Source organism: Pongo abelii, chromosome 13 (assembly GCF_028885655.2).
Source record: "Pongo abelii isolate AG06213 chromosome 13, NHGRI_mPonAbe1-v2.0_pri, whole genome shotgun sequence".
NCBI classification, from domain to species: Eukaryota; Metazoa; Chordata; class Mammalia; order Primates; family Hominidae; genus Pongo; species Pongo abelii.
The window spans coordinates 96,671,619-96,683,760 of record NC_071998.2 but is presented as its reverse complement, the minus strand read 5'-3'; the positions used below and the strand labels follow the sequence as shown (position 1 = coordinate 96,683,760).

Sequence of the window (12,142 nt, the reverse complement as noted above, 5' to 3'; positions counted from 1 at the left end):
TGGTCCAGAAAGCCACTGGAGTCCCAAGCCTTCTCGTAGAGGTAAATGTAGGGTAGAAGGTCAGTTGTTAGCACAAACTACTCTCCTAGTACAACTAGAGCAATTACTTTTTATGCCTTGAAGCCCATAGTCTCCAGAGGTGAACAGCCAATAGGGAGATGAGGACTAAGTTAAGACCCAGAATTTAAAATCCCCACTAAGCTTATCTCCCTTCCTGACTTCTGTTCTCCCTAGCTTTCAGTTATGCCCTGTGGCATCACCATGTGAAAAGTCTATCCTGTCCTAGTTTCTAACTGAAGCGACAGGTGTAGAAATGGCTCCAGCCTCTTTCCCACATCCCTCACATTGCCTGTATTGTAGTGTCCAGGTCTAGCACTGACCATTGGTCTCCATTCCTCTGCTGTCCTCCAAAAATTGCCTTCGTGTCTTCTCCACAGCCTAGAATCTCACTGGCTCTCCTGGCCCAGTTCATCAAACTGAGCTTTTGTCTTGGCTCTCAAAGGCCTATTCTAATTCCCCGGAACCCTCTGGATAAGACCCTGCCTTGTCCTATCACACTCCCTTTCTGTGGCTTGCAATGCTGCTCTTGAGCTCCACTTCCCAGACCATCTCCAAACTGTCCCCTGCTCACTTGGCCTCAAGCACGTCCTGACTCTGGACTCCTTATGCCCATGTCTAGCACTGACTGAGAATTCCTAGGAGTGACCTTACTTAAACCACCTAGGGTCCTATGCCCATCTGGCTAAGTTTCTATCCTCTGTCCCTGCAACTATCAGGTTCTAGGGTCTCTAGGATCAGTCTCGGCGAATCTGAATTCTCCTAAATCCCTGCTCTGTCCTTGAAGGGGTTTCCTGGATGTTTGTTGAACCTCACCCTTAGGACAGATCTGGTGAGTAGTAACCAGGCCAGAAGTGTTTATTGAAGACATGATGCTCCTATTCAAAACTTTTCTCTCTCATATCCAAACTTCATAGCAGAATATTCTGTCCCCTCATTTCCTGCAGTCTGTTCCTTGCCCACTTTTTCAGTTGTATTTTTCACTATTTATCCATATGGCAGATGGTCTTATTCACTGTCTCATAAAGCCTATTCTGTGAATTTACTGACTCTTCTTATTCAGAAACGTTTTCTTTCTTCATTTACTCAAAGTTTCTGTTCTACAAGTCCTAAGACTCAACTGAACCTCATTACCCAGTCCCTGTCCTCCTTCCTGGAACTTTTTCTAGCCTTGGGTGCGCAGAAGGCCATCTACAAAGTCTAGGACTTTTGTCTCCTTGCCTAAGCCTGGTCCTTGAGACTCAATTCCATTAAGTGTTATGTTTTAACCCCACATACTCTCTCCCCAAAGAACAGGCCTTGTACCTGCTCTTGAGGCCAGGGTTGCTTCTTAACACCAGTGCTCAGGATAGGGCCTCTACCCAGGAGGGATCTGAAATACCAATCTTACAGAAAAATTGTGACATGGGATTATCAGGAAAATACAAGCTGATAGGATTTATGCCAAAGGCAGATGTAAAACCATGTGAACATAATATTAACAATAGTTATCATTCACTGAGCATCTACCATGTACTGAGCAGTGTGCCAGACACTGCAGATTTCTTACCATTCTTTTAATAACCTTTAAAGGTAGGCATTAATTTTGCCTCATTAGTTGAAAAAAAATTCAGAACTCAGAAGTTGAATAGCTAGGCCAAGATCACAAAACTAGGCTGTGGAGGACTCTGAATTCCAGTCTACAAATCCAAAACCCTTGCTGATCCCATAAAACCCTCTAGATCTGCATTGTCCAATATGCTAGCTACTAGTTTTAAATTAATTAAAATTAGAGCAAACATTTAGTTATTCAGTTACACTTGCCACATTTCAAATACTCAGTAGTCACATGTGGCTAGTGGCTACAGATACATCATTTGCAGCATCACAGCATGCTCTAGATAATTCTCTGGTCTTCCACTAAGTCATAGGGAAAAAGATGGCTTCTAACAAATTACAACTGAGATGGTAAGAGAAGACATAATCCTAAAAGGAGAGCTTTTCCCTTGTTTATGAGGTCACATGCCAGAAATTTGTTTTTTTCTGCTAAGCAGGATCTGGCTGGATTAGAGGGTTGCCCAGTTTGGGCTCCAAAACAAACTCTTCCACACTCCAACTATGAGACTGTCATCTTCTTAGACATCTGAAAGACATTTGGTGGTGTAACATTTTCAGAACATTGGCCACTCAATTACCTTTCCTGCAAAATTCACTAGAAAACATCCTCCAAATTATTGAGATTAACAGAAGAAAAAATTTGAATTTAGAAGTTTTAGGTTGTAAAAGCCCTACTGATAAAGTTGCAGAGAACTATGAACAATAGTACTAGCTGCTAAAGGGCTTTACTGATAAATTTAATTAAAGAAAACTCAAAGAACACAAACAAATAATAGAGAGAAAATAAATCATAAAAAGAGGGTTATTAAAATGACAAAGTAAATCAACACAGAATTGGAGGAAAGGCAAAAACAAAAACCTAAAAACCTGTCTTCCAAAAATTCAGACAAGGTTATTCCTTTTTATTATGAAGAGTGTTACCTATTACGAATGTTTGTAAAATGTTTAAGGATACTCTTTAGTAAAATCACAGTAAAAACAACAGTGCACAGTACACATTAAAAAAGAAAATCATAAAAGAAACAACTGGCAGATTTGGTGTTATCATTATTTTTAATTTTAGCCATTCTAATAGGTATACAGTGATATCTCATGTGGTTGTAATTTGCATTTCCCTGGCTAATGATGTTGAACATCTTTTTCATATGCTTCTTAGCCATCTGTATATCCTCTTCAATGAAATGTCTGTTTATGTCTTTGCCCATTTTCAATTAGAAACAAACTGCTGAGTGTTCAGGTTCTTTATATATTCCAGGTACTAGTCCTTTGTCAGATACATAGTTTGCAAATATTTTTCTCCTAGTCTGTAGCTTGACTTTTCAGCCCCTACATGTGGGCTTTTGCAGAGCAGCAATTTTTAATTTTGATGAAGTCCAATTTATCCATTTTTCTTTTATAGATTGTGTTTTTTGTGTCAAGTCAAAGAAAGAATGCTTTGCATAACCCTAGATCATGAAGATTTTCTATTTTCCCAAAAGGGTTTACAGTTTTATATTTTACATTTAAGCATGTGATCCATTTTAAGTACATTTTTGTACAAAGTGTGAGGTTCATTCAAGTTGAGTTTGTTTTTTGCCTATGAATGTCCAATTGCTCTAGCACCATTTGTTGAAAGGTCTATCTTGGCTGGGTGTGGAGGCTCATGCCTGCAATCTCAGCACTTTGGGAGGCCAAGGTGGAGGATAGCTTGGGGCCAGGAGTTTGAGAGCAGCCTAGGCAACATAATGAGACTCCGTGTCAACAACAAAAATAAAATAAAATAATAGCTGGGTGTGGTGGCATACACCTGTAGTCCTAGCTACTTGGGAGGCTGAAGCGGGAGGACTGCTTGAGCCCAAGGAGCTTGAGGTGATAGTGAACAATGATTGTGCCACAGCACTCCAGCCTGGGTGACACAGTGAGACCCTGTCTATAAAAGAAAAAATAAAAAAACAGACTGTCTTTCCTCCACTGAATTGCTTTTGCACTTTTGTAAAAAATCAGTTGGACATATTCATATGGGTCAATTTCTGGTTTATTTTGTTTCACTGATCTATGTGCGTATCCTTTTACCAATACCATACTGTCTTGACTACTGCATTAGATTGCTAGGGCTGCCATAACAAAGTACCACAGCTGAGTGGTTTCAACAATAGAAATCTATTTTCTCACAGTTCAGGAAACTAGAAGTCCAAGGCTAAGGTGTTGGCAGGGCTGGTTTCTTCTGAGGGATCCTCTCCTTGGCTTGTAGGTGACCATCTTCTCTCTATGTCTCTACATGGTCCTCTCCTTCTGTGCCTCTCCTTGTCCTAAGCTCTTCTAAGGACTCTAGTCACCAGTGAATTGAGAATCACCCATATGATCTCATTTTACCTTAATTAGCTGTTTAAAGGCTCTATCTCCAAACACAGTCACATTCTGAGACATTGGGGGTCAGGACGGAAACATATTAATTTTGAGGGATATAAAGGAACACAATTCAGCCCATAACAATTACTATAGCTATATAATAAACCTTAATATTGGGTAGAGCGATCCTTCTCACTTTCAGTATCAGAGGCTGGTTTTCAGTAATCATTTAAAAAAAAAAATTTTTTTTTTTTCAGATCAACAGTTAAGTAGAATTGGCAGAGTGAGTAGCCACTGGATTTCAAGTCAGAAAACAAGGATTTAAGATCTGTGTTACCTCTAAATTGCAGCTTCCTCATCTGCAAAACAAGGGGTAATAACATCTACCTTATAAGATCAGATGTGGTATCTATTGAAGTGCAAGAATGAACTTAGGTCTTCTGATGCCAAATCTTTCTGCTACTTTTTCCTTATAAAGATTACTTGAGATATTCTAGAGAAATAAACTTATCACATACATTTTAAAATAAGCTTGTCTATGTCTATTAAAAACCTTCCTGAGATTTTGATAGGAATTGCATTAAACCTATTGATCAAGTTGAGTAGAACTGACATCTTCACTGTGTTGTTTTCCAATCCATGAACATGGTATGCATCTCCATTTATTTAGATCTTTGATTTCATCAGCATTTTTAACATACAAATCTTGTATACAATTTGTTAATTTTATACCTAAGTACTTCCTTTTCTTCAGGGTGACTTTAAATAGTACTGTGTTTTTGTTTTCATGCTTGCTGTTAGAATATAGAAATGCAATTGATTTGGGGGTATTAGTCTTGATCTTGTTTTAAAGGTGTTTGCTTGTTTTAAAATACATTCCTTGATATTATCTATGTAAACAATCATGTCATCTGCAAATAAAAAGTTTTTAAAAATTTATTTCTTTCTAATCTGCATGTCTTTTATTTACTTTTTTTTTTTTAATTTTTTTTTTTTTTGCCTTATTGCAGTGACTAGCACTTCTAGTATTAGGCTGAATAAGAGTGATGAAAGCAGACATCCTTGCCTTGTTCCTAATCTTAGAGGAAAAACATTCAGTTTTTTGCTATTAAGACATATAGGTTTTTGTTTGTTTGTTTGTTTGTTTTAGATGTTCTTCATCAAGTTGAGGTAATTCTCTTCTATTTTTAACTTACTGAGTTTTTCTCATGATTGAGGGTTAGATTTTGTCAGACTCTTTTTGTGTCTATTGATATGATTTTCTTTACTTTGTTGATATGGTGCATTACATTGACCGTTTTAAGGGTAAACTAGCCATTTACACCTGAAATGAATCCTACTGGTCATGGCACTGTTGGATTCAGACAAACTAGAACTTTTTACTCCATGTCCTGTGTTATTTCCACTCCACCACAGTTACTTTTAACAATTTCGACATCAGCTCAAAGCCTATAAAAGACCTTTCTAGTTCCTTCTCCCCGAAATATGTTATGATTCCCCGTGGTGGCTGTTTCCTCTTACTACAACAAGCTAATAAACCTAACTTTGTTTGATTACAGGTGTGTTCCTGGTGGTCTTTGGCTGGCAGGTTTTATCTCTGAGAACTTTTAGATACCCAGGTATATGTGTGCAGACTACTAGGGTCCCCATAGTTGAATTTTATAAATACTGTACTGGTGGCAAGATTACTATTTTACCAGATTGTTTATGAATGTTAATGTCTGTTATTTCTACTGCAAGTCTCAAAAATAAATACAAGATATCTCAAGAGATGAGAAAAATTTTATTCATCATCCCAAACTGGATTATATATTACAAATTCTGATGAAAATAATATTAAAGGTATTTTCAAGTAGTACCACAAACTATCTGTACCTGAAGATAAAACCACATAGTAAACTGGTAAGTACACATTGAATCTATTCATCTTTAAAATATCGCTTTGTTTAGAAATTCATATATATGTTTTTGTAGTTATGAAGTGGGAGGGACACACAAATAGCTACATAAGATTTTCATTTAACAAACATATGAACTATTCCCCATGCTTTGAATGAATCATCAGAAGCCTGTAAAATCCTGTTATTTTTTTTCAAAGGTGCATGAAACAATATTTCATTTCCAATAGCAAAAATACAGTACTTCTAATTTTCCTTATACTCTCTTTCAACCCTACTGTGAGAGCTGCTTATAATTATATAGCAGCTTGTTAATGGGTCCCTACATAATCTCTGTATTAGGTTGGGTTAGAAGGTGCCAGGGGGTATTCCAGGGTAGAAGTTTTGATATTACGGAAGCAGAGATTTCTTTCTTTCCTTTTTTTTTTTTTCTGAGACAGAGTCTCGCTCTATTGCCCAGGCTGAAGTACAATGCTGCGATCTGGGCTCACTGCAGACTCTGCTTCCCGGGTTCAAGTGATTCTCCTGCCTCAGCCTCCCGAGTAGCTGGGACTATAGGCGTGCGCCACCATGCCCAGCTAATTTTTTTGTGTTTTTAGAGGAGACAGGGTTTCACTATGTTGGCCAGGCTGGTCTCGAACTCCTGGCCTCAAGTGATCCACCCGCCTTGGCTTCTCAAACTCCTGGTATTACAGGTGTAAGCCACTGCACCCAAAAGAAGCAGGGATTTCTTATTAGAAAATTTATACTTGCCTCCTTTAAGCACAGGACCTATACAAAAGGTATCGCCATTGAATTAGTCTGTTTCACTTATAAACTAATTAGGATTTCAGTCTGATGTGAAGCAGTTTAAAATGGCATTATACACCCTGCTGATTCTTGCCTAGTTGAGATAGAAACAGAAATTTGGGGGCAGAAAGTAGAGATGAGTATTTTCAATTCTCCTTTATTAACAATGACACAGGCATTCATCAGCATAGACAATTAAATGAAATTAAGTATTCCAGATTTCTTCCCTCTCCAAATCATGGCTTATATCTAATTTCACTAACAAGGAGGTAAAGATTTACGTCTAGGAAAGGCTAGAATATTGAAAAAGAAGTCCAGGGGAGAGCAGGTACCAAATCTAGGGAAGTACAGTGAACTGCTTAGGACTAGCAAACTAGGTAGCATATGGGATAATATTAGGAGACAACTGCTTAACCAAGAAAATGAAAATACAAGTTCTCGGAGGCAAACTGGTAATGTCTCTGAATTCACAAACCATATAATTTAATTTTTAATGACTTGATATAATTTTTTTTTCTTAAGCAAATTCAGTCATGCAACCTTTTGAGTAAAGGAATGTGTTCTGACCCACAGTTTCTATAATTCCATTTGAAGATTAGAAAAGAAACATGGAACTAGAAAATTGCACATTTCTTGAGTACTTACTTAATCCTAGGCCTAAGGCTAAGAACTGTATACTTCATTTAATCCCCCTAAAAACCCTCAGAAGTATGTATCATTTCCCCAGTTCATTAATGTGGAAATTGAGACTGAAAGGGCCCCCACCATAAATCCCACATGATTAAGCTGAAATTCAAATTCAGGCCTAACTCAAAAGCTTGTGGTCTTTTTATGGCAACACATTGCCTTCCCTAAGTGAGATGTTAGAGGTGATCTAACCCAGGTCTTAATGATAGCGGAAGACAAGAAGGAAAGAGGGAAAGTTGCTGGGATTTTTCTTGATAAATTCTCCTGACTGGTCGGTAACTGAAGTTTTTCCATGCATTGAAGCTATTACAACTAATAATTTTACCTGTTAGAAGGTGGGAATGTGGCACTTTCTTGACTAGGTTTTGAGGGAATATTTCTCCTAAGGATTTATAACATTTAGGATTTAAAAAACTGTTCATTTTCCAGAAGGTGAAACTAGGGGGGAAACTTAGACAAATGTGTAGCCGTAAGTTTGGGTGAGATTTTAGACTGAAGTGTGGAAGCTCATTCCAAATGTGTTTTCCAGATTTAGCTCTGGTACCCAATGTATAAATTCCTGCTTACCTATGTAATATCCTGCCTATCTATGTGCCATTTGAAGTACTGTAGTCGTGTAAGAATAAAAACAATGGTTTGAGGTCACAAACTTAAAAAGGAATGAGTACAATCTATTCTTAACTACTTGCATTTATCAGAGAGTATCAATATAAATAGTTAAAAGTAGTTTAAATACTAAAAACTAGATACTCTAGTCTCCTTTCCAGCCAAGCAGATAAAAAAAATTCTGAAAACTGCAAAGTGACTCCAGTTACATCTATTATTCTTTTTTGTGAATGAGACCACTACTACCAGGGAAAGGTCCCTTAGGAAGGAAAGAGCCTCATAAAAGGTCACTTTAGGAAGGGGAGAGACTCTTCAAATACAGGCATTTAGCAGGTTGGTGCTGATGGTTCCCTTGGGAAATAGAATGGTAAAGTGGCAATGGGATGCATCTTGAGCTTAGAGAATTAGGTACCAAAGGCTGATGTCTCCAGATGTGAACTATCTTATTGTCTGGAGAGAAGGCATTTTCCAGATAAAGGTATGAAGGTTGCCTAAGAATTCTGAACAAGAAAATACTTCCTTTGACCTCTCTGTCGCCTTAGGTTCTCAACCTGAACAAAAAGATACTAAGTGGCAGAAATACCCTGAGACTTAGACTCATTGAAGCACTGGATGACTTCTCTGTTAAGCATCTCAAGCACTGTTAAAGATACTGCGTTGTGATGCAAAACAGACATTGGACTAGAAGTCATGGCAGTCTTGGGTTTTAGCCTCAGCTGTTCTTGTTCAGCTCATTCCTTTCTGTGATTATTTATTTAGTTATAAAATAAGAGGGTTTAAAAAGAATATTACATTATGGTTTCTTCTAGCTTTTAAGATTCAAAAGCAGAATGATTTTCACTTAAGTTTTAACTTGTTTTGTGGAGATACTGGCAAACATTCTGTCACCTGGTGGTCAATTTCAGGTTTTGCAGCTAGGGAATCAAAGAAATCAGCTGCCCCACCAAGCAGCTACTCTTAGGGATGCTCAATTTTAGGAACTATGGTTTTATTCCAGGGGCCAGATATCAGTAGCTGCAGTAGAGGAGAGAAGGACAAGCGCTCCCTGCTTAGAGAGGACTGGGTGACTACCTGGTTGTCCTGGTTGTCAATTAAGAGGAATCTTGCCTCTCAGGATGTCTCTGGAGACATTCATGGGTGCCTAACTACCAACAAGTTGTCAACTTCCCCAGGTAAGCCAGGTAAACTAAACCTGAAAGTGGTCAGATTAGGAGAATGACTGCTAGAATACTCAAGTGAGGAAAGAAAAGTGATCCAATGAGGTACTGAAGATGGATATACCTAACCCAAGGTCTCTGGACACTCCACAGAACCCAACTGTTAAAATACATAAGATGAAGTATGGATGAATCAGAATCAGAGGTAAGCCTGGCCTTCAGATTCTAGAAGAAGGCTTTTGTTTCCCCAAGTTAGGGTGGAACCCATGAGTTGAAGCCTGTGAAACCAGAAGACAAGAAAAGTATTTCAGCAGCCAGTGGTCTACGTAGGGAAGAATATAGAACCTCTGTCAATTGGGGCAAGATGTCTTGGATTTCAGACACTCTAAGACTTTGTACTTCAGGAAAGGATAAAAGATTAATCTGAAAAGGGATGGGTAAGATCTCCTGGCAAAGAATGGGAGTCCCAGTTGGAAATGGGGAGAAATGTGGAGTGTATGCATTTCTAAATACTGAGCACAAGCAAATGGTCCTCATCAAGTAGGGTGGATTTTGCCCAAAAATAGTATTATTATTTGTTCTATCATTTTTGAGCATGAAAAATGAATTTAGGGTCAGCTATTTAGAATTTGGGAATGCACTCTATGGGCTGATTTTCTAGCAAAGAGAAAATGGATTATGATGATGTGCCATTTTGGGACAAGTTTGCTGACAATCTTAAATGTCTCCAGAAACCTGCTCATGTTATTTATGAAAGACCCAATAATTCTGCATTGAGAATGCAAATTAGCACAGAAGGCTGTTGGTGATCATTTATCAAAGGTTTTCATGTTGCTTTAAAAATCTGGAATGGGTGGTTTAAGTTACTTTCCCTAATTTGTTTTCGAAAAAGTCTACCAGCCCATTCCCTCAGACATTCAGGTTTCCATTTTTGAGACTACTATTGTTCTCTGGTGTCAGAGGAAAATCTGCCAAGCTCCAGAAAGTAGTCCTAAATAGCACAGATAAGATATAAGATTCAACTTTCTTTCCTAGACAAAGAGAAAAATAGCAGTGCTTACTGTGCCTACATTTTCCTTTACCTCTCACTTACAATGTATCATTCAGGTGACTGGTCAAGAGATGGGGTAAACAGCATCCCAGCTGACTCAGACATCTTGAGGGGAAAAGGAAACTAAAGGGTTCCAGAGTGTGTGGTACTTGATAAAGCAGAAGTCTGAGTTCTTGCCCCATCGACATTCAACAGACTGAAAAACTGGGGAGGGAGACAAACTTTACAAACTCTATGATCTGAGGTAGGGTGAACAGTTGCCAAGTCCACCATTTAGCTTCCATTTTGGAGATCTGATATACTAGAAGAGGAGAAGAAACAGGTAGGTTTACATGCCATTTAAATTGGTATATAGACCATAAATTAAAGATATGAAGCAGTAATTGATAAATTAAGATAATAAAGAGTACGTTTTAAAAATTAGAGTATATTTTAAAAATTCTATTAATATTTTAGTGTCATTAAAATTGGGAGTGCAAGGATTATAAATTCAGAAAATATAAAATGTACATGAATTTCTCATACTTTTAACTAACAGACTGACTGAGAATAAAATAAAAATGAGTTTTGTGAAATCATGGACTCTTTCAAAATCATGTCTAGTAGCATGGTATCACTTGAATGATTTGTCAACAAGTGCCATCAGAGGTCAGTGAAAATATTCTCACAATGGATGGAAATTTAAGCATTACACAAGCATAAAGTTTCTTCTCACTTCGAATATGAAAACAGTACATGTATAGAAATTTACTTATCCTGACAAGTAATAAGCTCTGATACAAATAAGCTCTCACCTTCCCTAAGAGAATAATGCCTTGTTCTCTAATTCAATTCCACATAAGATTAGTTGAAAAATGAACCTGATATCATCTTTTCTTGATGCCACTCAAAGTCTGATCACTTGAATATTAACTCAGACTCCACAATCCTAAAAGTAGCACTAACATACCAGCTTAAATGCCCAGAAGAGGAATGGGTTATTCTTTTCAACCAGTATATCCTTCCTTAGCTTTGCCTGGTGAGCTCATCTTCCAGTTCAAATATTACTTAACATTTTAAAAACCTGTACAGAACTTGAACTCTTCAAAGGGTGGGGGAAGGTTCCCTCAAAGGAAAATTGAGTTGTTTACCAAAAGGAGGAATAGAAGAAGTAGGTATTTGTCTCATTCATCTAGGCTTCTCTGCTGTAAACTAGCATTGTATGTGGCACATGAAAATTCCTCAGTGCTAAGTGACAGAATTACATCAGATGACTCTTTCCGTGTCTTCAAACTTGTCACTTTTTTTCTTTGGTTCCCACTTTTGTTTGACAAATAGACATGTATTTTTTAAACAGTTATCTACCTTTTTTTCCAAAAGAGAAATTCTCCCATTTCAACCTACTATCTCAATATAACTGGATAACCTCATCCCACTCAGAAATAGGCCAGATTCCATTGGGTTGCACATTGTGAGGAGAGCGCTTCCAGTCCCACATCTTTACAGGAATCTTCCAGGTCTTACCATAGTTGGCTTCAATGTATTCGAGGGTTTCACAGGGTACATGGACCTTCATGTCTACAAACTCAGTCCAGCACAGTGTAAACTTCGGAAACAGGTATCTGCAGCAAAACAGAGGGATTAGGCTTCAACAGTGGAAGAAGGTCTATCTAAGGAATCTAGCTGCTAGTGCATTATTGGCTGAAGGACAGTGCTCTCCCATTAAACAGCTTTGGGAAGAGAGTGGATATTTAATTATTTTTGACTGTCCAGAATCCCTTTCATCTTCTCCAATTTTCCTTTCCTGTTCCAAGTTCATAGGATTGAGGAGAGGCTGACCCTATCACTAAGACTCAGGCCAGTAAGTTAATGATTGAGGCAGGGATGGGAACATACCCAAGTCAGGCAAATCAAAGTCAGCCTTGGACTTTCTGTTGGAACTGTAGAGGAAAGAAGTGTCAAAGTAGAAAGTCGTCAAAAGATGAACGAAAATG

The 12,142-nt window shown here is 38.0% G+C and overlaps 1 protein-coding gene across 17 annotated transcripts in view; it reads right to left on the bottom strand.

Moving 5' to 3' along the window:
* Window positions 1-12,142, bottom strand: part of FKTN (fukutin) — a 215,738-nt gene that overhangs the window by 133,985 nt on the left and 69,611 nt on the right. For 16 of the 17 annotated variants that reach the window (XR_008509456.2, XR_008509457.2, XR_008509458.2 and 13 more), the window contains one exon: window positions 11,673-11,770. Coding sequence is in view for 14 of the 17 variants with exons in the window: in XM_054519480.2 (XP_054375455.2) it covers window positions 11,673-11,770 (98 nt within the window). In the remaining 3 variants the exon portion in view is untranslated. Of the gene's footprint in view, window positions 1-6,809; window positions 11,771-12,142 lie in introns of those variants that run through there. The other variant, XM_054519489.2, reaches the window with a different exon arrangement.